At 38.0% G+C, this 25,686-nt stretch overlaps 5 protein-coding genes across 5 annotated transcripts; 1 reads left to right on the top strand and 4 right to left on the bottom strand.

Annotated features, from left to right (window-relative positions):
• On the bottom strand, positions 1-939 carry LOC143477377 (olfactory receptor 1D2-like). The gene has a single exon (XM_076975959.1). It carries the CDS (start codon positions 937-939, stop codon positions 1-3), a length of 939 nt encoding a protein of 312 aa, XP_076832074.1.
• A 2,311-nt stretch (positions 940-3,250) lies between these two features.
• On the top strand, positions 3,251-10,929 carry LOC143478423 (transcription factor AP-2-epsilon-like). The gene is made up of 13 exons (XM_076977387.1): positions 3,251-3,315; positions 5,485-5,517; positions 5,720-5,838; positions 6,161-6,193; positions 6,701-6,790; positions 6,950-7,021; positions 7,099-7,187; positions 7,281-7,383; positions 7,551-7,650; positions 9,409-9,463; positions 9,669-9,859; positions 10,327-10,456; positions 10,554-10,929. The coding sequence occupies exons 2-13, from the start codon at positions 5,511-5,513 to the stop codon at positions 10,720-10,722; spliced, it is 1,158 nt and encodes a 385-aa protein (XP_076833502.1). The 5' UTR covers positions 3,251-3,315; positions 5,485-5,510; the 3' UTR covers positions 10,723-10,929.
• On the bottom strand, positions 10,720-18,269 carry LOC143478422 (uncharacterized). The gene is made up of 5 exons (XM_076977386.1): positions 18,243-18,269; positions 15,604-15,773; positions 13,506-13,681; positions 13,016-13,117; positions 10,720-12,885 (listed from the first exon to the last, which is right to left on the bottom strand). Exons 2-5 carry the CDS (start codon positions 15,763-15,765, stop codon positions 12,087-12,089), a joined length of 1,239 nt encoding a protein of 412 aa, XP_076833501.1. The 5' UTR covers positions 15,766-15,773; positions 18,243-18,269; the 3' UTR covers positions 10,720-12,086.
• A 1,324-nt stretch (positions 18,270-19,593) lies between these two features.
• Positions 19,594-20,526, bottom strand: LOC143477376 (olfactory receptor 6K3-like). The gene has a single exon (XM_076975958.1). It carries the CDS (start codon positions 20,524-20,526, stop codon positions 19,594-19,596), a length of 933 nt encoding a protein of 310 aa, XP_076832073.1.
• A 2,831-nt stretch (positions 20,527-23,357) lies between these two features.
• LOC143477375 (olfactory receptor 52K1-like) lies at positions 23,358-24,299 on the bottom strand. Its single transcript, XM_076975957.1, has one exon. The coding sequence runs from the start codon at positions 24,297-24,299 to the stop codon at positions 23,358-23,360; it is 942 nt and encodes a 313-aa protein (XP_076832072.1).
• Between the last annotated feature and the right edge of the window lie 1,387 nt (positions 24,300-25,686).

The raw sequence follows: 25,686 nt of genomic DNA, 5'->3' as shown, positions 1-25,686 counted from the left end.
TCACCTCTGTCTCAGTGCTTTAAGTTTGTAGCCACACAATTTTAGAAAGCTGTGTCGTATCTGGGTCACTTTCAGTCCATATATTAAGGGGTTTAGGAGAGGTGGAACAACGAGATACTCCATACTCCAGATATCACGAACAGCTTGTGGGCCGTTACTTTTACCATAGCGAGAATACAGAGAATCAAAGAGCATAGAAAGGGTAAAGTTCAAGAGGGTTATTAAGTGGGGAAGACATGTCTGCATGAATTTAATCCGTTCTGTCTTGGACCGCAAAGAAGCTCTGATAATTTGAATATATGACACAATGACGAACATAGCTTGGGATAAATGAGAAAGGATTAGAAAGTACCCATACAGGTTGTTAACTGTCACATCTGTGCATGATAGCTTCACAACCTCCCAGTTAGAACAGTAAGGCTTTTCAATGTTCTTACCACATAAGGTAAGTCGGACTGTTAATCCAAATCCAATAAGTGTCTCTATCAATGTGTATATCCAGGTAAAAATTAGCAATTTTCCCACCATCTGGTTTGTCATGATGGTATGATACTCCAAGGGTTTACAAATTGCTACATACCTGTCATAGGCCATCACTGTAAGACATGTGAATTCACAAAAAGCATAACAGTAAATTATGAATATTTGTGTTATGCATCCAGTATATGAGATAACAGGAGAATCTAATATCAAATCAGCAAGGATCTTTGGATAGACAGCAGAGACACCATATATTCCATTAACAAACAAGTTGCATACAAACAGATACATTGGCTCATGTAGCATTTTATCTAAAGCAATTGTAATAACCAATGTAAAATTTGCAAAGAGAGTCAAAAGGTAAATCAAGAGACCAAATCCAAAGTAGATTTGTTTGTTTGTCCTTGTGTCATTAAGTCCTTGGAGCACAAACATGATGCTTTCAGAAGAATTTTCCATAATTCATGAGTTGTTTTACAAAGCTTTTTTTAAGTAAAGAAGTAAAAACATTATATTCTACTGTAACTCATAAAATAGTTACTGCCAATTCTATAATAGCCATTTGTCCCACTGACATTTTTGGTCTCTGCTTTTATGCTCACTCTGGCAGTCTCATCGTCATGTGATGTTTTAATATTTTACATATTAAGTGGATGAAATCCTTTGAGATATACTGAAAACACCTCACGAAGAAATTATGTGAATGTAAAAATGAGAGAGACAAATGATTGTTTTCAGACACTGATCATTATTCAATAACTGTGCAATACATTTCACAGATGAAGGATACACATTTATATGCTTTATCTAAATATTGATTTTTGTATTTAACAGAAACAAGCCTTCCACTAGATCAAAGAAAAATCATTGTAATGTGTACATTAATTAGAACATTAATATTTTGTTATTGACAAAAATATGAACCTTTCTTTGCATTATATGAGGTCTAGAAAAACTGCACCTGTTCTCACGATCTGCAAACAAATTATCTAAATGACATCATTTGAATTTAGAACTTGGGATACATTTCATAAAAGATATACACACACATAATTTTGTGATAAAAGAAGCTTGTCCACACCAGTTGGTCTGGGTCATTGGTCTATTCAGGCCAATAGAACTATCGGAATGAATAAATTTCAGTTTGCTTCTTTTCTTCATCCTTTTTACATGGTATTTATTTATTTATTTAAATTTTGCTATGAGGACCTGTTATAAATTGCATCTTTCTCCCTCACTAGCACAGTTAACATGCCTGGACCAGTTCATTCACCATGCTCTAATACCAATTGAATTTTGACTAAATGAATTAATTCTCTGAAAGAAATACACTATATTGTCAAAAGTATTTACTCATCCCTTGAATCACATATGAGCTTAAGTGACATCCCATTCCTAATCCATAGGGTTCAATATGACTTTGGTCCACCATTTGCAGCTAGAACAGTTTTAACTCTTCTGGGAAGGCTGTCCACAAGGTTTGGGAGTGTGTTTATGGGAATTTTTGACCATGCTTCCAGAAGCACATTTGTGAGGTCACATACTGATATTGGATGAGAAGACCCGGCTCTCAGTCTCTGCTCTAATTCATCGCAAAGGTGTGCTATTGGTTTGAAGTCAGGACTCTGTGCAGGCAAGTCAAGTTCATCCACAGCACGTGCACAGTCATGTTGGAAGAGGAAGGGGCCAGCTCCAATCTGAATTGTCCAAAATGTCTTGGTATGCTGAAGCATTCAGAGTTCCTTTCACTGGAACTAAGGAGCCAATACCAGCTCCTGAAAAACAATCACACACCATAATTCTTTATTAATCAGGACAAGTATCGTTCTCCTGGCAACCACCAAACCCAGACTCATCCATCAGATTGCCAGATGGAGATTTTTGACTCATCACTCCAGAGAATGTGCCTCAACTGTTCTAGAGTCCAGTGGCCGCGTGTTTTGCCTTGCACTTGGTGATGTATGGTTTGGATGCAGCTGCTTGACCATGGGAACCCATTCCATGAACCTCTTTGCGTGCTGTTCTTGAGCTAATCTGAAGGCCACATGAAGTTTGGCTGTAGTGATTGACTCTGCAGAAAGTTGACAACTTGTCCGCGTCCGCTGACCCCGCTCCATCAGTTTACATGGCCTAACACTTTGTGGCTGAGTTGCTGTCATTCTCAAACACTTCCATTTTCTGATAATACAGCTGACTGTGGAATATTTAGAAGTGGGGAAATTTCATGACTGGATTTGTTGCACAGGTGGCATCTTATCACAGTTCTATGCTGCAATTCACTGAGCTCCTGAGAGCGACCCATTCTTTCACAAATGTTTGTAAAAAAAAAGTCTGCATGCCTAGGTGCTTAATTTTATACACCTATAGCCATGGAAGTGATTGGATTGAAAATTCAATTGGATTGGTGATCGAATACCTTTGGCAATATAGTGTAAATATCACACTCAGAGAATTATGCAATGCAATCACGTCCAAGTAAAAATGTGTAATGCACTGGTTTATCACTGGTTCATTCAAGTTGCCTTATGTTTGTGTTTTACTTGAGTTTCACACACCATTTTAGAAATGTCCAATTTCTGTTGATGCGTAACTGATACAGTAGAAATGCTCAGTGGGGCTTGGGATGTAGAATAGGAGGCAGAATAGCAGATGGGAGTTTTAGTTACTCAAAAGTGTTCTGAGGGCAGAACGAAAAATGATTGGTTCGGAGAGATAACCAATCACATTGTAGAGGAGGCGGGAGCGAAAAAGGCGGGCGCGCCCCCAAAAATCGAAAACCGACGGGACCAAAAAAAAAAAACAAAGAACTGTTGCGCCTGAGAAATTTACCAAAAGGTAAGAATTTTTCATTTCGATTTGTTTTAATTGCTTATTTGGGCTTATATCGATGAGTTAGGTTGAATCAAGTAAGGTAACCTTATAAGGCTAACGAGGTAAACACTAGCTAGCTAATTTTTAACCTCGATTAACAGTAGTTTCACTAATGTTAGCTAGATAGCTAGCAATTTCAATTACGTCTGAACGCCAACATTATTTACAGACTAATAAAAACATAGTTAGCTAGCTTGATATAGTAGATGTAGTTAGGGAATTAGCATGTAACACTTGCATTTTAGTGCTTGGCTAGCTTCCTAGCTAGATTTCCTATTTGTCATTGACAGTGAAAAATCCCAGTGTTGACTCGCCAATAGCTTTTCTAGCTATTTTAAATATGCGTTAGCAACGGGTTTTTTTTGCTAAACGAGCCAGATAAATGTAGCGTGTAGTGTAGTGCTGCTCTTAAGGCAGGAGAAATGTTCCGTATAGTGTAGTGCTGCTCTTAAGGCAGGAGAAATGTACTGTATAGTGTAGTGCTGCTCTTGAGGCAGGAGAAATGTACCGTATAGTGTAGTGCTGCTCTTGAGGCAGGAGAAATGTACCGTATAGTGTAGTGCTGCTCTTGAGGCAGGAGAAATGTACCGTATAGTGTAGTGCTGCTCTTAAGGCGAGAGAAATTTTCCGTATAGTGTAGTGCTGCTCTTAAGGCAGGAGAAATGTACCGTATAGTGTAGTGCTGCTCTTAAGGCGAGAGAAATTTTCCGTATAGTGTAGTGCTGCTCTTAAGGCAGGAGAAATGTACCGTATAGTGTAGTGCTGCTCTTAAGGCAGGAGAAATGTACCGTATAGTGTAGTGCTGCTCTTAAGGCAGGAGAAATGTACCGTATAGTGTAGCGCTGCTCTTAAGGCAGGAGAAATGTACCGTATAGTGTAGCGCTGCTCTTAAGGCACGAGAAATGTACCATATAGTGTAGTGTTGCTCTTAAGGCAGGAGAAATGTACAGTATAGTGTAGTGCTGCTCTTGAGGCAGGAGAAATGTACAGTATAGTGTAGTGCTGCTCTTAAGGCGGGAGAAATGTTCCGTATAGTGTAGTGCTGCTCTTAAAGTGGGAGAAATGTACCATATAGTGTAGTGTTGCTCTTAAGGCAGGAGAAATGTACAGTATAGTGTAGTGCTGCTCTTAAGGCAGGAGAAATGTACTGTATAGTGTAGTGCTTCTCTTAAGACAGGAGAAATGTATCGTATAGTGTAGTGCTGCTCTTAAGGCAGGAGAAATGTACCGTATAGTGTAGTGCTGCTCTTAAAGCAGGAGAAATGTACCGTATAGTGTAGTGCTGCTCTTAAGGCAGGAGAAATGTACCGTATAGTGTAGCGCTGCTCTTAAGGCAGGAGAAATGTATCGTATAGTGTAGTGTTGCTCTTAAGGCAGGAGAAATGTACAGTATAGTGTAGTGCTGCTCTTGAGGCAGGAGAAATGTACTGTATAGTGTAGTGCTGCTCTTGAGGCGGGAGAAATGTACCGTATAGTGTAGTGCTGCTCTTAAGGCGGGAGAAATGTACCGTATAGTGTAGTGCTGCTCTTAAGGCGGGAGAAATGTTCCGTATAGTGTAGTGCTGCTCTTAAGGCGGGAGAAATGTTCCGTATAGTGTAGTGTTGCTCTTGAGGCAGGAGAAATGTACAGTATAGTGTAGTGCTGCTCCTAAGGCGGGAGAAATGTTCCGTATAGTGTAGTGCTGCTCTTAAAGTGGGAGAAATGTACCATATAGTGTAGTGTTGCTCTTAAGGCAGGAGAAATGTACAGTATAGTGTAGTGCTGCTCTTAAGGCAGGAGAAATGTACTGTATAGTGTAGTGCTTCTCTTAAGGCAGGAGAAATGTATCGTATAGTGTAGTGCTGCTCTTAAGGCAGGAGAAATGTACCGTATAGTGTAGTGCTGCTCTTAAGGCAGGAGAAATGTACCGTATAGTGTAGTGCTGCTCTTAAGGCAGAGGTGCTTATAGTGGCTAAGCTGAGACCAACTATTGTGTTAACAGATATTTGTTTTCACAGATACTATATTGTTTGTGTCATAATTTGTTTATGGAGGTTGATTAAAATGATCTTTAGTCAATGTGATTTAGAATTATATTGAAAACTGTTTTTTTTTAATACTAATCCGTCTTTTTATTTCTTTATATTTTCAAGGAATCGTCAACTGTCTGCAGGGAAAAATGAATGGTAAGCATGAACTTGCAGCATGAAGTGCATGTGCCTTTTAATAACATACCATGTTAATTAGGTATAAACAATACAAGGGATGTCTTCCAGTGTGGTAGCATTTTAAGAGAGCTATTTGGCATATGAGAGAAATGTATAGGCTTGTAAATTTTATACAACAATCTTTGCAAAATGTTTTAACATTAAACCTTTACCGATGCAGTCTTACAAACTGTGATGTCTGGAGGAAGGGAGACCAAAATTGGAAGTGTTGGGCCCTATCCACTTTATGTGGGAAGTTTTCAATCCCTTATAGAGAGCAACAATGAAGTATCTGATGAGGTATCTGATGTTTATATAATTCTACTTTTGTTTCTATACGTGTATGTAAATAATTACCTTGAGTGTATGTAAATTACTTTGTATCTTTAACATTAGCTTAGCCAGCAGTTTCAGATCAAAATCATGCCACCCATCACAGTATAGGCTTGAGTATGATCTATGGTGTTACCATCATACTTAGTGTGGTTCATCATCTCAAACATCTATATTTATTGAAAACCTGACCTGAACTCTCAAAACATTCTTATCTGTCAAGTTTACTGGCCATTCTCTCTAATAATTTTTGTTTTCTTTTTTTACTCTTTGGGTTATGACTCCTCAGATCATGGATGCCTTGTTTCATCTATTTAGTATGGTAATAGACTGCTATTTACATCTCTTTATTCAAAAGGCAAAAGATAATACAAACAAACACGCATGTAGGAATGCGTAATATGACAATTTCACAGTGTGAAAACCATGCTGTGGAAATCACTATCAAATTTTTAATGCTCCTTGTGATTTCCACAGTATGATTTTCTTAGCACATAATGGATATTATGAGTACTTAAAGAATTCCTAGCTTATGTTAAATAATTCTCAGTATTTGGTAGTATATTTTATATGTGACAGTACTGGGCCTTTTTGGTCTGTATTTAGCAAAGTTAAGAAAACTTGTATTGTGTACAAATGTCTTCCAAGTATCATCATATTATATTTTTGCTTAAATGTATATTTCAGAGACTCTTTGGTATTGTAATGAACATACAAAAGTTCTCCATTATGTGGATTGCCTACATTCTATACCAAGACACATTTGTTTTATTTGGACTTGGTTATAGTACTTAAGACATTCAGTGTACACCCATTATTGCCTTTGTAGAGGCGACCAGGAGTAGTGGCAATTAATGCTCATACCCTGACTCATATTCTGGATGGGGGAGCAAGAGCCAGAAGCCATTATTTTGTCAAGGTAAGAATTACTTGACAAACATTTAATTGGCGAGTACGTTCCTTAGGTGTTATAGGTAGAATATTGCATCAGATATGTTTTGCTAGACTACTACTGGTGGTCACTATGGTTATTGTTTTGCTCAAAATAAGCTTTTGTATTTTTTCCTCTTCTATTAAGAGAAACATCTTTGAAAATGCAAGGGAGGTTGTTGGTCCCTATTTGAAGGGCGGGAATCATTGGACTTTTTTTGTAAGTCACTCAAGTAAATTGGCAGCCAGCTTAAAGCAAATTCTTTATTGTAAAAATGTCTCATTTCTTTCATCTAGCACTGCAGCATTGTGGATCGGAGGATAACTTACCTTAATTCACTTGGAGAACAGGATGAACACTATCATAAAATAGCACAACACTGGAGGTAGGGAGAAGGCATTTCTATATTTTCTGTATTTCTATATAAACCTTTTTCCCATTTGTTCTTTATATATGTAAATTGTTGCTATCATTCTAGCACATTTGCTGCAGCAAAAGGATATCCAGGACCATGGAAAAGGTCAAAAAGGAATCACACTCTTCAGAAAGACGGTGTTTCTTGTGGTGTTTTCACAGCTGTGGTAAAGGATTTTTTAAGATGTATTTATTTTCATGAAACTTTGAAACATTATCACTTTTGACAGTCAGGTTTTGCTAGAACTTCTGTTAATACAGTACATATTCTATCAAGTCATTTTGTGACATTGTGTGACAGATTGAGTTAATCATCTTTTTGGAACCACTTTAGTTTGCTGAGACCTTTCTGGGAGGGGAAGACGGATATATAACATGTCCACCTATACAAGAAGAGAGAGAAAGACTCAGCTTGCTTCTTCTCAGTTCACTTGGTAAGTACAAATGCACAGGTACAGTGGATTTAGATAATATTCTGTCACCAAGTATGTGACTTTTTGCACACTATTGTGCTAATTATTGAATGTTTATAATTGCAAATTTGCCCATCAATTTACACTTAATGTCAAAGTGAAAACGTGAGTTTTTCTAAACTTAATTAAAGATCAAAAAATGAAATGTGAATCCACTGATTGGTCCCTGTTAAAAGAGTAATAAGGCAGCACATGTTTATGTGCTTTTAGACAGGTCAGGAATTTGTGGCATCTGTCACAAGAGGGTATCTAAGAAGAACAAGGCAAGTGATGCAAATAAAATAATAAATAAAAATAAAATGTTATTTTAATCTAAAATTAGAAGCATTTTGTACTTAAACTGAAAATTATCCATATCAAAACCTGTAAGCCAATTTTGTGTGTGTTTGTTTATTGTTTGCTGAAATAAACCAGATTCAATTGAAATTAGGCATTAAAATAATGCATTTTGACCAAGTAAAAACTAAAACAAATATGAAAGTATAGCCCTTCAATACTGGAATTGGATAAACTTTATTTAACCACATGGCATGCCAATCAATTTTGCAGGAAAAATGTTCTTCTTGTTCAGCAAGTTTCCATGAAAAATGTCTGCCTAAGAATCAAGAGGACAAGTGTGTGTTTTGCATAGGTATTGGATTTTAGAAATTGTGAATTCTGCAGCATTGGATTAGTTTATCTTTCTCAGATGAACATAGTATCCACTTTGGTACACATTTATGTTTATATAATATAGTAAGTTATATTGAAAACGTGACTGATATTTTAATGATTTGTAAATGGAGAATATAGGTTCATACTTTTGGAATGTACCATGCTCTGTTTCTTTTTTTTTATTTTATGTTTAAATATTACATTTTTGAAGCATGGCATGCATTAGAGCAGAATAATGGAGACAGCAATACCCGAGACCTCACAGGATTCAGAATTCAGGGAGGAGACAGCTCTGGAGAAAGTAAGAGAGACAACCCAGGAATTCAGGGAGGAGACAGCTCTGGAGAAAGTAAGAGAGACAACCCAGGAATTCAGGGAGGAGACAGCTCTGGAGAAAGTAAGAGAGACAACCCAGGAATTCAGGGAGGAGACAGCTCTGGAGAAAGTAAGAGAGACAACCCAGGAATTCAGGGAGGAGACAGCTCTGGAGAAAGTAACAGAGACATCCCAAGAGTTCAGGGAGGAGACAGGAAAGAACACAACCAAGATCAGACAAGTAAAAGTTTAAATGTTCATTTTGACAAATATATTAACTTGCCAAAAGCAGACCTACCACATCCCTTAAATGAATATCAGTCTTCCAATTTCCTTATCCCAACCAAAGGGACCAATGGTTTTTATGTTCTTTTCATGCTAAGCAGTCTTATTTAAAACAGATCAAAGATCACCTTTCTCCAATTATTGCAATTTTTGATGCTACCACACTTCAGTTATTAAAACATTTGAGAAGTGATAATTGTACTGATCATGGGTGGGTTTCCCGAAACGTTCATAGCGCTAAGTACTTCTTAACCTCGTACGTTTCATATGAGGTTACGAAGTACTTAGCGCTACAAACGTTTCGGGAAACCCACCCCAGAGCTTTAAGTCTTGCATAAATAAATTCATGCTGGTAATTTTAGAATGAGTCTTGTTATGTATAGACAGCAATTCATTTTTATCACAATAAAAGCATGTCGTGTACTTCACGTTAGTAGTTTCCCAACTCTTTTTTCACCCATACAGGGGGATTCCTGGTGGAAAGTGCTCTAAAGGTTTCAGACTTTCACCAGGCAAAGAGGTAAAGGAAAATGTTATATGAAATGCATTTAAATAAATTATGATCAGATGGCTACTTGGGACTTTTCAGTCCCATTATATTTTGAAAAGACAAAAGTAAGTGCATTTATTTACAAGGTTGAAGTCTTAGCATTCCTGGAACCCCATATAGTTTGTACTATCAATATAATGAAATACTGATAATTATAGATGTGTTGGTATTTTAGGTACCTGGTCACTTCAGATGAACTGCAGAGGAGATGCTCCCTACCAGAGAGCTACTCTGCAAACACTGTAGTGGCTTATCTAAGGAAGGCCAAGGGACAGAAAAGAAACATTGAAGAGAAGTTGGCAGAGTTGGGGGTTAAGCCCACAAAGCGCACAAAGTTAACTTCCCAGTGCTCCAAACTTTGTGAAGGTATCAGTGGAGTGGAAGTAGCAGTAACTGTAATGGGAATAATGGTACCAATAGCCTTGTTTTTTGTGGTTTTGTATAATTAAATTGTCATTTTAATTCTCAACTCTAACTGGTATTAAATTAATATTAAGGTATAATTACAGGCATACATCTGGAGTGGATGTAGTAAACCAGGAACATAAGTTTCTGAAACAATAATAGAGATGTGTAAGAACTTTACAAAGTAATCATTCTTATTTATATTAAGAATTTATACTTTAACAAAGACATTTTTCATGGTATGCATGCAAGACTGATTATGGGATGTTCAGTTATACCAAAACAGCCTATTTTGGGGACATTAATAGCCCCTAGGTTGTTTTACAATACCTACTTTTTGATAATTTTATGTCTACACATCCCAACATGGTTTATTTACCTGTTATGTATTTTAAATATTTGTGTTAAGTGCAATTATTACATTTTAGATGAATGCAGTGACCTAGCTGGTGACATAATGTACCTGGCAACAAAATTCATCCCACAGAAAAAAGTGGGTCAAGCCTTGATGGAAAGTGGCAATGTCCATGCTGCCATGGCCAAAACAGAGGACTGTAGGTAATAAAGAAATACTATGTGTGGCATTAACTGAAAGAATCAATGATCAGTTTAAATATTAATTAAAGTTAAACACTGTTTTTCATTTCAATTGCAGGAAGACGTTGGATGCTGTAAAGAATGCTTTAGAGGCCAATTGGGAAACATTTGATCTGTCAACTCATGGTCTTGGCCCTGCTGTTATAAAAGGCACTTTTGCATTAATTGATGCATGTCTTAAAGAAAAAATGAGAGCACTGAAATCAATTGATTACACAGATGAGTAGGTTTTTTTTTTTACCTCTTTATTTTGTATTTGCAAAAATAGTTTATTACTTTATGTCCTTGCATATTTACATAATTTGTGAGTACATTGTTGATAGGAACATGGAAAAAACATGTATGTTAAAGTGGAAAGAAGTGTTTAAATAAAGACTCAAGAGGAGCAAGGTTTTCTTCCCATTTTATTTGTATTTAGTCTTTACCCTCCTGTCGTGTTCGGGTCAAATCTGACCGATTTACAACTTAAACCACTCATAAATATTGTGTTTTACATCTGATTGCTACAAGGCCTTATGCCATCCTCCACACTATGCACTGGAACATATAAAAGTGATGATCATCTTTTTCATTGAATTTTGAGTGTTTTAAACCAATGTTTTACATCTGTGTTGTTGCCGGTCAAGCGTGACCGTCACAGGAAGTGAATGGGTATTCAGAATATATTCATCTATGAGACAGAAAACATCCCCATACACACTCACACCTACACACACCTACACACACACCTACACACACAGACACACACACACACACACCCCCACAGACACACACCTACACACACACACACACACACTCGCTCTCTCACACACACACACCTACACACACACACCTAAACACACACAGACACACACACACACCTATACACACAGACACTCACTCGCTCACTCACTCGCTCACACACACACACCTACACACACACACAGACACACACATATACACACACACCTACACACACAGACACACACACACACACGTTATGCCTATGTTTGCAAGGCCCCTCTGATCTGAGTGTGACATGCCACTCATGTGCATGAATTCACACACACACACACACACACCTACACACACAGACACACATACACACACACCTACAGACACAGACACACACACATGTTATGCCTATGTTTGCAAGGCACACTCTGATCTGAGTGTGACATGCCACTCATGTGCATGAATTCACATGCGCGCGTGCACACACACACACACACACACACACACACTCTCACTCACTCACACACCTACACACACACACCTAAACACACACACACACACACCTAAACACACACAGACACGCACACACACACTCACTCACACACACACACACCTACACACACAGACACACACAGACACACCTACAGACACACACACGTTATGCCTATGTTTGCAAGGTGGTGAAATTTTTTTTTGTGTGTTAAAACAGACCGGTCTCTGAAGACCGGGAACACTAAAGTAAAAAACGTGAGGTCAACAAAACCGAAGGGTTGACTGCCACACTGTACAGCTGTCATGTACAGAAAATTTAAATACACTATGTTCACTATCACTATGTTCCACTATGGACTTAAATTCTTTCAAATGTGTTGCAGCTCTAATTTTTATTTTTCCTTTGTTTCGCTCTGCTTTTCTGTCTACAAACGTAATTCATACTGACTGTACATCTTGCCTTTTTTACTTGTTGCCGATAGGCATGTAGTGCAGTTGTTTTTCTTTTCCTTGACTGAATGCTGAAGTTTGAAAAAACTAGTTTGTGTGACCTCTCCACCATCTTGTACAGCTCCCTGTTCTCAGTATACTTGTCTGATTGGCTCCATTCAATTAGGTCCATCAACATGGCCTGCAGTTCAGCTTTTGTATTTGGCTTGTTTTTTTTCTGCCAATCTGCATCATTTAAGATCAACTTGCAAGGTGTCGGTGGCAGGTAGAGGATGTTGTGAACTAAAATACAGACACATTTCTCACTGTGACTATTAGCTACACATGTACAAAATTGTGGACTTTTGTGATTGAGAATTCCTACACTCCCATCGCTATGAAAGACTGTTAGGTTATTATCATCTAAGATGTATGAATGATTATCAATGATTTTTCTAGCAACAGCAGTCCTGAGGTCTTGAATATCTATTCCTTGCTGCTGTGCCACTACTCTTGAGAAAACAATATGTTTGCACATAGAACCACTTTTGGATCTTCTGCAGTCACACTTGACCATCACCAAATCAACACTGTGAGACTGTGCACTCGTATCAGGTGGAACAAAACAGGTTCCAGTTTCAGTTATGTTAACTTTTGAGTCTAGTCCCTTCTCAATCATAGACTGGACCGCATTAGAGAAGTCATCGGTATTGACTCCCTTGATTCGTCCAATGTCTGCTAGGTCATCCATGTAACTTAAGAAAAAACAAAAAATCAGAAGCAATCAGTCAAATGGAAATCATTCAGTGTAGCAGGAAACATCTAATACAATATGGACACTTTGTTTTTTAAGACAATAGTAAATGCTACAATAATCTTACATACCAGTAATATTTCTGAACATTGCCACACAGCAAGCAAAGGAGCTGATCTATCCGCCTGTTAGCGTTCCCCTTCAGGAACTGATATTTCATTGTGAGAAAGAATCTATGAAAGGAAGAAATAACCACATTACCACAGTAAATCAACAGCATCAGAACAGTAAATACATTTGAAATATTATTATTAGTTACGTTTTAAGTAATCTATGACCAATGAAATTTAGTTTTTTAATACCAGCATGTTTCAGATAGAGAATCTAGATTTTGGAGTAAGTTTTTTAAAAGTGCCCAGACTGGGTTGGCACATCATGGTAATGTAAAATATGAATCTCAGGCAATACACTTCCTAAAAATAGTTATCTTTGTCATTTCGTGTTTTAGTATGGGTGTGCATGTTGATTTTATAAAAGACATTCATTTGCCTATGGAATTGTGAATGTGCTTCAGTGATGAGAAGGAATGTTCCTTCTTACAAGAAACAGGTATAATCCTACCTCTCTGCCTTGTTGTTTGTCTCGCTGTTTTCGTGATTGAATAATCTACCAAAACTGGACCACAGCTCCCCACAAGAAATCCACTGAGTCTTCAAGTAGGTAGATACATGTGCACTACCAAGGTTGGAATCCAGCTCTTTGCACTTTGTGGCAGAAGTGTTATTAAACTCCTCTTCCTGAAAAACAAAAACTTTAAATGAGCATGTTTACAACATTACAAGATCTTACAAACTGAAGCCAGGGAAAACAGGAGTAGATAATCTTAAGGCAAGTTTGTCTTAACATAATTGAGACTAAAGTGTTGTAGTGGAGATAGGCAAGGCCACTTCACCACGGCGACCAGGGGCCCCTCTTGTCGTAAAAGTTGGGGAGGAGGACATCACTTAAAAGGCTGAGGAAAAGGTAATCAAGAGAGCAAGAATGCTCTTCCCCCACCATGTATATATATATATATATATATATATATATATATATATATATATATATATATATATATATATATATATATATATATACACTGTATATAACTAACATGCACAGGAAGTTGTTGCACACGTATACACAGCAAATACTGCAAAAGCAGGAACAGCAGACTGCTGTTTTTTAAGAAAAATATATTTGTATTTGATGTGTGTTTCTGAAATGTTTAAATAAATTTGTTTTACAGACTAGAGTTTTTATGTCAACCCATTTCTGGTGTTTGCATTTTTCAACTAATATTAATGAAAAATATGACACATTTAAAATTATTTAATTTTAATTAAATAACCACCCGCACCCACGGAGGTACACAGACGCAGACGAATAGACGCAGACAACGTTAACACACGCCCCAAAGGAAGGGTTTGGGGACCGTAGCGTGACAATAGCAAAATATTAAGATCTGGGCTATTACACGGGTGACTTCTTTTCCAAAGTTTCCCTATTAAATGTATATGTGTCAAAGAGTCTTACTGATAAGCACATCTTCATTGCCACCATTGCTTGAATCACCATATTTCTCTTCTCCACTGACAGGTTCCCTCCATCCCTTTTTATCAACCACCTATGCACAGCCTACATGTTAAAAGAAATCAGAAGATTTACATCATGGTTGTGATGTTTATGGATTTTTATGGAATATTATGAAATATTACAAAAAATATTTACTGTTTTACCCTTTATGTCACCAGCAGTAATTTGCAGTAACATAAATTTCTAAAATTGGTCTGAAATCTACCTGCAGTACATGAAACCAGCAAATGAGGACCTTTGCTGAAGGAAAAATCTGTCTTATGGCATTGAGCTCCTTCAGGTCCTTGTCAATCATCACTGACCTACAAAGAAATGAAATGAAATAAATATTCAGTGTATCTGTATTAGACATTAAATAGACATTAGATAGTGTATCTGTATTAGACATTAATAGCTGTAAATTGAGTTATTTTGAGGGAAGAATAAATTTACACTGTTATATAAGCTGCACTACTGTTAATTGTGTCAAAGTGTAATTTTGTCTGTTGTCCCATGAAAATATACTTAAATATCTGCAGAAATGTGAGGGGTATACTCACTGTTGTGATACACTGTACACTGTGTCTGTACTACAATTATCAAGGGTTTTTCATCACTTAAAGGCTGGTAAAAACAAATGTTTTCCTTTAGCTTTGATGTGGCTAGAATGTCAACACTGACACAGTCTTTCACGTCAGGAAAAATTAGGGCATTGATGCTTTTTTTGATTGTTCTTATATCATCTGGTGTAACATAGTATCGACGATTGTGTTTGTCCATATGTCCATGCCGTTCTGCCCATTCCACACTTTTCAGAAGTGTTTCCGAGACTGATAGCCCTTGTTCAAGCCACATATCAATGAAAGCCTGTAGCTCTGGATCAATCAGATTTTTTACACTTTCTTCTTGAATGCCAACATCATGTCCATTGTGTTTGAGCATTTTATGCACCACAGCACCTGTGAATCCAGCATCTTTGATTATACTGAAAGAGACATATGCCCTGCAAGAGTTAGCCCTGGTTTTGGTTGGTTTCCCTTTGCTATTTCCTGTTGCTTTATTGGATCTCACAGGCATAATAGTAGTAGCCCTTTCGAGTACATACAGGAGATTTAAAGTAGCTGTGAGTTTCCTCTTCCAATTTTTTGATACAAGACTGCATAAAGTTCTTCTCCTCTTCAAAAATAACAACAACGTCTTGGATAATCTCAGGATCTGTTAGCTTCTTCAGCTTTCGTTTGACACCTTCAATCCAAATATTCTCCATTTCTTTCCCTAAACAAATAAAATAAAATAAATTAAAATAAAGTAACATTCAAAGACCTATTCTAAATATTCTATACTATACAATATACATCCTCTGCCTTAAGAGCAGCACTACTGTCACGTATGACCGTGTCCCCCTCCGTTAGCTGTCACTCCGAACCCCTCGTGTCTGTGTTCCGTATCTGTTCATCCCGCCCCACTCGTTTGTCTCGTAATTCCCTTGTTTATTGCCACGCCCCTGTATCATTGTCTACACCTGCTCGTAGTTAGTTTCCATGTATTTAAGCCCCTGAGTCTCCCTTGTCCTTTGTCCGGTATTTTGAATTGATTTGTGATCGTGTCTGTCCCATTGCTGTTCTCTGTACCCGACCGTTTTTGTGTTTCTCCTGTTTCCCGTGCTCCCTGTCTTGTAATGCCTGTCTTTGCGTGTTTCTCGGACTGCCCTCCTGCTATCGACCCTGCCTGGCTATCTGACGATGAGTATGGTATTTCCTTTAATAAATCTCGCTCCTCTCAGCATTTGTGTCCGTCTCCTCGCTACGCAGCGCGAGAAACGTTACAACTACACTATACGGTACATTTCTCCTGCCTTAAGAGCAGCACTACACTATACGATACATTTCTCCTGCCTTAAGAGCAGCACTACACTATACGATACATTTCTCCTGCCTTAAGAGCAGCACTACACTATACGGTACATTTCTCCTGCTTTAAGAGCAGCACTACACTATACGGTACATTTCTCCTGCCTTAAGAGCAGCACTACACTATACGATACATTTCTCCTGCCTTAAGAGAAGCACTACACTATACAGTACATTTCTCCTGCCTTAAGAGCAGCACTACACTATACTGTACATTTCTCCTGCCTTAAGAGCAACACTACACTATATGGTACATTTCTCCCACTTTAAGAGCAGCACTACACTATACGGAACATTTCTCCCGCCTTAAGAGCAGCACTACACTATACTGTACATTTCTCCTGCCTCAAGAGCAACACTACACTATACGGTACATTTCTCCCGCTTTAAGAGCAGCACTACACTATACGGAACATTTCTCCCGCCTTAAGAGCAGCACTACACTATACGGTACATTTCTCCCGCCTTAAGAGCAGCACTACACTATACGGTACATTTCTCCCGCCTCAAGAGCAGCACTACACTATACAGTACATTTCTCCTGCCTCAAGAGCAGCACTACACTATACTGTACATTTCTCCTGCCTTAAGAGCAACACTACACTATATGGTACATTTCTCGTGCCTTAAGAGCAGCGCTACACTATACGGTACATTTCTCCTGCCTTAAGAGCAGCGCTACACTATACGGTACATTTCTCCTGCCTTAAGAGCAGCACTACACTATACGGTACATTTCTCCTGCCTTAAGAGCAGCACTACACTATACGGTACATTTCTCCTGCCTTAAGAGCAGCACTACACTATACGGAAAATTTCTCTCGCCTTAAGAGCAGCACTACACTATACGGTACATTTCTCCTGCCTTAAGAGCAGCACTACACTATACGGAAAATTTCTCTCGCCTTAAGAGCAGCACTACACTATACGGTACATTTCTCCCGCTTTAAGAGCAGCACTACACTATACGGTACATTTCTCCCGCTTTAAGAGCAGCACTACACTATACGGTACATTTCTCCCGCCTTAAGAGCAGCACTACACTATACGGTACATTTCTCCTGCCTTAAGAGCAGCACTACACTATACGGAACATTTCTCCTGCCTCAAGAGCAGCACTACACTATACGGTACATTTCTCCTGCCTCAAGAGCAGCACTACACTATACGGTACATTTCTCCTGCCTCAAGAGCAGCACTACACTATACGGTACATTTCTCCTGCCTCAAGAGCAGCACTACACTATACAGTACATTTCTCCTGCCTTAAGAGCAGCACTACACTATACGGAACATTTCTCCTGCCTTAAGAGCAGCACTACACTATACAGTACATTTCTCCTGCCTTAAGAGCAGCACTACACTATACGGAACATTTCTCCTGCCTTAAGAGCAGCACTACACTACACGCTACATTTATCTGGCTCGTTTAGCAAAAAAAACCCGTTGCTAACGCATATTTAAAATAGCTAGAAAAGCTATTGGCGAGTCAACACTGGGATTTTTCACTGTCAATGACAAATAGGAAATCTAGCTAGGAAGCTAGCCAAGCACTAAAATGCAAGTGTTACATGCTAATTCCCTAACTACATCTACTATATCAAGCTAGCTAACTATGTTTTTATTAGTCTGTAAATAATGTTGGCGTTCAGACGTAATTGAAATTGCTAGCTATCTAGCTAACATTAGTGAAACTACTGTTAATCGAGGTTAAAAATTAGCTAGCTAGTGTTTACCTCGTTAGCCTTATAAGGTTACCTTACTTGATTCAACCTAACTCATCGATATAAGCCCAAATAAGCAATTAAAACAAATCGAAATGAAAAATTCTTACCTTTTGGTAAATTTCTCAGGCGCAACAGTTCTTTGTTTTTTTTTTTTTGGTCCCGTCGGTTTTCGATTTTTGGGGGCGCGCCCGCCTTTTTCGCTCCCGCCTCCTCTACAATGTGATTGGTTATCTCTCCGAACCAATCATTTTTCGTTCTGCCCTCAGAACACTTTTGAGTAACTAAAACTCCCATCTGCGGCAGAATACACCATGCTGAGGTGGAAATGGGTTTTCCAGATTTGCAATGTTTCCCTGTCTTCCCTTCAATTGCATTGCAGTTCCCACAGCAACATCTATTGATCTATTGTAGATTTTTTTCTGTTTTTGTTTCTCCATGAGCTCTGTTCTTTTGTTTCAGTAGTAATGCCCTCGGTTGTGTAGCCACCCCTTGGCTCACTGTAATCACAGGGACTCTGTCAAAAATGTACATTAAAAAGTTGGATAATGGCCCTCTGATGGTTGGGAAGAAAGAGGGGTGATGTCCTTCGCAGTAAGAAATTTCACTTATGCTAGTGATTTTTTGAATAATTAGAGAGATTGTTGTGGTAGCATTTAGCCTAAGAAATTTCCCAAAACTGGAACACACTGTCTCCAATGAACACATGGGATTTCCACCAGATGTGAGCACAGACACACAGGCATATACAGAGGCATAGAGGGCCTATATTTACCAACATTTAGAGTCACGGGTGCTTTATACGGGTGCTGTAATCATGCAGAACATGACACTATGTAGCATTATACATCTTTACAAAGGATATTCTCTGAACTAACCTGAAATGCATTTTATTTGTCAAACTTGTACATAACACCTTCCAGTTAGCTCATAGACTTGGAAGGAATTTGCAGAAAACAAATCACTATATGTTCCAGAAATGTAAAGTTGTTCAACCCTTCTAATAGGAAATACACCCTATAACTTTAAAGAATTGTCCATAGGCCTTATACCCCCCAGAATATCATAAAAATCTTAAACCTTAAAAAATACCAATTTAGCAGCAAGTAAAAATGTACCTGGCTTAAACATTGCCACCAACAATTAAATACTTATAATTTAGAAACACATAAACTACACAATGCTTGCCATCTCTCTGATGAAACAATACATACATGTTCAGCAAAACAAAATCAACATGATTATAGCATGCAACAATTAAGTCAAATTGTAATTAAGCCAACCAGGTGAAAGTCTAGATATATAAAAGTATATAGACTTGAGAATATGTTGAATGTTTCTGTGAATATCTGCAAATGTTAAGCAATAAATTAGAAAAAAACATAATAAACATGACTATATCATATACAATTTAAATGAAATTTGATGCCATTAAATTCACATTTAAAATAAGATGCATGTTTAGTTAGATGGGATTGTTTGGATGTTCTTGGAATAATGTTGTATTTTTCTGCGAATATCTGGGAATCTTAATCCATAAATTAGAGGGTTTAAAAGTGGAGGTATTGTCAAAAACTCCATAGATAAAATAATAGTCACTGCTTGAGGAAGAACACCGTCTTCATAGCGGCTAAAAATGATCTCACATAAAATGGTAATTGAGTAATTTACAAAGGTCACCATGTGAGGTAAACAGGTGTGATAAGCTTTTCTTCTGAATTCTGATGAGTTTCTCTGACAAATTATGAGAATTTTAATATAAGAAAACAAAATGAAGCTCAAGGGTATGAATACCGTAATTATGAGAACCATAAAACCAAAAATATTATTTAATGCTGTATTGATACAGGACAGTTTTACAATTACCCAGTTACTGCAATACAACTTTGTTAACTCGTATCCACACAGTTTTAGTTTTGCTGTCAAAATGAATCCAGTGCCAATAGAAAGCAGTGGAAGTATACAAGCCAGAGCAATCATAATAGCCAGAACCCTGGGAGTGATTATGCTATGATACTGTAATGGTTTATTAATAGCAACAAATCTGTCATATGCCATTAATGTTAAGATTGTGTATTCATATGATGCATATGTGTAAATGACAAATGCTTGTAACTGGCATGCATTCCGGGATATTGAATGTGAATATAGCAATAAATCAGATAGTAATCTTGGAAACAAAGCAGCGGTTCCATAAAGAGAATTAACTGCTAAACATGAAATCAAAATGTACATAGGTTGATGAAGTGCAGTTTCCAGAACGATTACAAAAATTATGATTACATTGAATGATATGATTAAACAGTACACAGTGAAGCTCAAAAAAAAGAAAAGATATCTCAAGTGTCCCAAATCTTCAAACACAGTGAAGTAAAAGTAGGTTCCATTTTCCATTGTATCCATATACAGTCAGAGACAAAATGACTATGAAAAAGCCACAACGTGCTCCTCTGCAAAAACAATGCAAGTGTTTTACATGTTTCTGAACTATATAGCATCCAACCACAGGCAAATTGCCACCTCATTACGTTTCTGGTCTACATTGGCAATTTGTGGGTGTGGCTTATTATGGACAGTAATGCAACAGCTTTAACATTTTAATAAAAATGTAATCAAATACAGTAGAACCCCGGAACTCAATGCTAATTTGTTCCGGAAGGAGTGTCGAGAAGCGATGCAGTCGAAAAAATTTTCCCCATAAGAAGTAACTGAAAATGGATGAATCCATTCTCAACCATTGAACTCCAATGCTAAGTCCGTTACACGAATACCTAACAGCAGAGCACGTTAGTTCTCAGCCCATAACACTCACCAATATTCAGACGCCAAAAGAAATGCCATACCTCGAAGGTATTAAGCTAGTCCACCAGAGGTGTCAATTCCAGGTTCAGAAAATAAAAGTCCTCACCAGGATTTTGCTCAGGCTTCCTGGTTTGTGTTGATTCCACAAATTTTACCTGGATGGCACTAATTAGAAAATCTAGCAAGCTTGAGCAAAATCCTGGTGAGGACTTTTACTTTCTGAACATGGAATTGACACCTCTGTAGTCCACCAAAGGAAGCCAGGCCCAACAACATTCACACTTGCCACCGTTAGATGTGCTGGGAACAACAGGACCACAGAAGGGAGTCTGTCCCAGTAAACAGGGGCGCAGATGGCACTGGGGACGAGGGGGACATGTCCCCTCCAGATTTATATTGACCCCATCCGAAATCTAGCATCTACAAGCATATGTATATATATTGTACAGCTTGGTCCCCCTCACTTAAGAATTTCCATCTGTGCCCATGCCAGTACACCCCTGTTATTTAGTCTATGCTCTATGCTCTAGTGGTTCTACAGTACAGATACTTTGTACTCTGTTCGGGGCTCTCGGTTGTCTCATGGGTAATGTTTGTGTAGTTTTCCGTTCTAGTTCATGTAGGCCTACTCTTGTTTGTTAATGCCTGCTTGCGTAAAACAGTGCTCTAGTTTATGGTCGCTCATTAATCCCTTTTCTAAGTAGCTGTTCAAAATTTTCCCTGGTTTCGGTTCCTCGTTCATGTTGGTATGTTTGTTATCTAACTCCCAGTATAGTTAAACAGGGGTGTGTCTACCGACAATGAATGATCTTGTAGATTTAAGAACAGCATAACTTTTAAGAATGCCAATTGTGCAAGTGTTTTCCAACAGCCTACTTGATCTCCAAATTTACAAACGAGATTAGTTTTTGTTGACTCTGCATCTGCACTCCGTCAGTCGAAAATCGAGCCATTGATTTACTTAATTTCCTAATTGTACCATACATTGGAAGAAAATATCATAAAAACTAAGTATTGATATCTCTCAGAAACCCAGAAAAACCTTTTTAAAACCATTACATTTGCATTTCTGACATATCATATATAACAAAATATGGCAAACCAGTATCGCAAGAGGAACTTTTCCTCGGGTGAATTAAGCGGGGGGGGGGGGGGGGGGGGATGTACAGTTTTCGAAAGCTCATGGAAGACGCACAAATGTGATTATGCCATGTTTGGAACCAGCATGTACATTTTTGTAAGGGAAATTGCCATTTGAGGTAGTGTGTTAAAATGTTGCAAATTGCACAATCAAATGTTTCAGTTAAATTGTTGTAGTAAAGTATTAGTTGATACCTATGAGGTGAAAAAAGACATAATTCTTATAGGGAAAAATAAATAATTCATGCGCGCATAGCCTGTGATTGGAACTGGGAGGAGACAAGACTGCTGTAGCTGGAAAGTCTTGTTTGTCAAAACAAGTTTTTGATAGGAAACGAATTTTGCCTCATTTCAGCATTTGCAGAGAGATGGTAAAGTAAGGCTACAAAAGCCTGTGACACATCTTTCATAGAAAATGGGAAATGCACACATGACCTACAATTCTGGGGAGAACAAATGCTCAGTTAAAGGGAAAACTTTTTTTATTCAGATGTCATTTTAGCAAACATTGTCACAAATGAGAATCAGGTGTTTAGCCATACTATTAGAAATTCCATTCCATCAGCGCATGAGGATATTGTGTCTCTTTGGAACAATACATTTGGGCAAACAGATTAAGCTAGAAATTGTGAATATTTTTAGGGTTCATACACGTAGTGTGGGAAACCTATTGTAATTTATATTTCTTATTGAACTTTCTTTGAACACACACAGAGTAAGCATATTGATTACTGGATGATCAACATATCTCTCTCAAAAAGAAGCATATTCACAAACAAATTACCTGTGACGCCGGAGGCGTCGGGACAGAGGCAGCCGGAGATGGAGGTTGAACAGAAGGATGTTTATTGTCCATGGCAACCAAACCAGTAAAGCTCTTAGCGCACACACTATAAGTGATGCAAGGTAAAGCTCGTAGCGCACACTAGTAAGGCTCCTAAAGCACGCACTGCAAGTGATGCAAGGTAAAGCTCGTAGCGCGCACACAGGTAGGGACCGCAGTGACGGACACGCAGAGACCAGAGACACTCATGTACCGGCAATGTGCAGCACTGGACCAGACGACCTGCGGGCTTAAGAAGAGCAAAGTAAACAAGAAACAGGTGCTCAGTATGATGGTGATTGCGACTGTGGGAGTGGTTGCGTGCGCGGGGGTGTGTGCTGGGATCGGCTGCTGGCCGGGATGCGCGCCCTCTGGTGGCGACCCGGCCCCCTCACCGTGACATTACCAATATCACCAATGTCATATGCCAGTGAAGTAAAATATGTCAAACAATTCACATTTAAAACAATTCACATTTAAAGCACAATTTGGGTGTTCTTAGAATACATCTAATTTTTCTGCGAATATCTGGGAATTTTAAGCCGTAAATTAGAGGGTTTAAAAGTGGAGGTATTGTCAAAAACTCCAGTGACAAAATAACAGCAACTGCTTGAGGAAAAATTCCATCATCATAGCGGCTAAAAGTCACCTCACACACAGTAGTAATTGAGTAATTTACAAAGGTCACCATGTGAGGTAAACAGGTATGATAAGCTTTTCTTCTGAACTCTGATGAATTTCTCTGACAAATTATGAGAATTTTAATATAAGAAAACAAAATGAAGCTCAAGGGGATGAGTACTGTAATTATGAGAACTACAAAACCAAAAAAATTATTAAAGACAGTATTCTCACAGGAGAGTTTTACAATTCCCCAATTACTGCAATACAACTTTGTTAACTCATGTCTGCACAGTTTCAGTTTAGCACTTAATATTATTCCACTGCCAATAGAAAGCAGTGGAAATATACATGCCAGAGCAATCATAAAAGAAAGAGTCCTGGTAGTGATTATGCTATGATACTGTAATGGTTGACTAATAGCAACAAATCTATCATATGCCATTAAAGTTAAGATTGTGTATTCATATGATGCATACGAGTAAATGACAAAAGCTTGCACCAGACATGCATAACGAGAGATTGAGTGTGAATATAGCAATAAATCAGATAGTAATCTCGGAAACAAACCAGCAGTTCCATAAAGAGAAGTTACAGCTAAACATGAAATCAAAATGTACATAGGTTGATGAAGCACAGTTTCCAGAACAATTGCAAAAATTATGATTATATTGAATGATATGATTAAACAGTACACAATGAAACTCAAACTGAAGAAAACATATCTTAAGTTTCCCATATCTTCAAACATAGTGAAGTAAAAGTAGGTTCCATTTTCCATTGTATCAATATACAATCAGTGATAAAATGACTGTAGGAAAGAGCTATAAAGTGCGTCTCTGCAAAAAGAACTTGAGTGCCTTAGATCTACCTGAAATATATAGCATCCAACCACATTGCAATCTGCCACCTCATTACATTTCTGGTCTACGTTGGTCATCTGTAGGTGTGGCTTATTATGAAAATGGTCACTAATACTTTTTTTTTTCTTCAACAACAGTTTTCAACTGGACCTGGCCATTAAGAAACACTAAAACACATCCCTTTTGTAAGCAAATTATCTTCAACAGTATAAAGAAAATGTTCTGCGTGGTCACTTTATGCGCTATAGATTTTGTATTAATTTCTTCCAAAGACAGAACTAATCCTAACTCTACAACCGGAGGCGTGAGGCAAAATAACTGAGTGACACACGTTAGAGCAAGGTTAAACAAACTCAAGGCTAAACAGATGTTAGGCTTTACTTAATATAATTATACAGGGCCAAATAAGGTTTCCCTCCCAATCGGCCCAAACTACAGATTGACATGAGCCGGCCCATCGGGAATCCTCCCGAATCTCCCGATTAGCCACTCCGGCTCTATACTTATGTACTTAGTTCTTGGATTCCTTGAGATTGACGTTTTCGTAGAAATCCAAGCATATTTGTTGTAGCGACGTTTTGGTTTCTTTCCAACTCCTAATTCTGACTTCCACTTCATTAATTTTTCTTACTAGATTACGGCATTTTAGTATTGATCCAAGGACATTGCGAGAAGGGAGGGACTAGCTGTCATGCCTATGCATATTCAAAGTTAAGGCATTTCCCTCCAGTTGGAAATAAAAGCAATGCAACAACTAACCATGGCAAAGACAGAAAAAGTTAAATTACATTATCAATGGATATGGAAAAGTGTATACTTTTCCTAAAGGTACATCACATATGAATAACGAAGAATTTATTTGTCAGGAAATATTAGTTAAGGCATTTGAATAGTATTCATACTTCTAAAGCCATCTATGACTTAACAGTAGCTCACCATACTGGAGCTGAGGAGGTAATCAACTTAGTAGTAACAATAACCAGATTACATTACATTACATTACACTAATAAGAATAATAGGGTACATATTCATATTTGTGTTTACAGACTCTGAAGGCAATGGTGGACAAGCAGTATGAAGAGGCTAATGAGAAAGCCAAGGAGAAACTCCAACAAGTTGTGTCTGTCAGCCTCACATCAGACATGTGGACTTCCATCAACATGGAAGCATACCTTGCCGTAACCTGTCATTTCATTGATGGAGAGGACCAGCTTGGGACAATTTTGCTTGGGATAGAGCATTTTCCAAGCACTCATACTGCTGAGAATTTGTCATTGGCTCATACAAGATTCATGGAGCAGTGG

The sequence above is a fragment of the Brachyhypopomus gauderio genome, chromosome 16 (genome assembly GCF_052324685.1).
Source record: "Brachyhypopomus gauderio isolate BG-103 chromosome 16, BGAUD_0.2, whole genome shotgun sequence".
Taxonomy (NCBI): domain Eukaryota; kingdom Metazoa; phylum Chordata; class Actinopteri; order Gymnotiformes; family Hypopomidae; genus Brachyhypopomus; species Brachyhypopomus gauderio.
Note: the sequence above shows the minus strand (reverse complement) of the source record. Positions and strands in the feature narration are given on the sequence as shown.

What these genes read in the sequence shown, in the direction of transcription:
- LOC143477377 (XM_076975959.1), bottom strand. Translation starts at nt 939, where the DNA reads ATGGAAAATTCTTCTGAAAGCATCATGTTTGTGCTCCAAGGACTTAAT.
- LOC143478423 (XM_076977387.1), top strand. An exon ending in ACAATGAAGTATCTGATGAG is followed by an intron (nt 5,839 to 6,160) that starts GTATCTGATGTT and finishes ATGACTCCTCAG; the next exon opens with ATCATGGATGCCTTGTTTCA. An exon ending in GGAATCATTGGACTTTTTTT is followed by an intron (nt 7,022 to 7,098) that starts GTAAGTCACTCA and finishes TCTTTCATCTAG; the next exon opens with CACTGCAGCATTGTGGATCG.
- LOC143478422 (XM_076977386.1), bottom strand. Translation starts at nt 15,765, where the DNA reads ATGGAGAATATTTGGATTGAAGGTGTCAAACGAAAGCTGAAGAAGCTA. An exon ending in ACAGCTACTTTAAATCTCCT is followed by an intron (nt 13,682 to 15,603) that starts GTATGTACTCGA and finishes TTTGTTTTTCAG; the next exon opens with GAAGAGGAGTTTAATAACAC. An exon ending in ACAAACAACAAGGCAGAGAG is followed by an intron (nt 13,118 to 13,505) that starts GTAGGATTATAC and finishes TTCCTTTCATAG; the next exon opens with ATTCTTTCTCACAATGAAAT.
- LOC143477376 (XM_076975958.1), bottom strand. Translation starts at nt 20,526, where the DNA reads ATGGAAAATGGAACCTACTTTTACTTCACTGTGTTTGAAGATTTGGGA.
- LOC143477375 (XM_076975957.1), bottom strand. Translation starts at nt 24,299, where the DNA reads ATGGAAAATGGAACCTACTTTTACTTCACTATGTTTGAAGATATGGGA.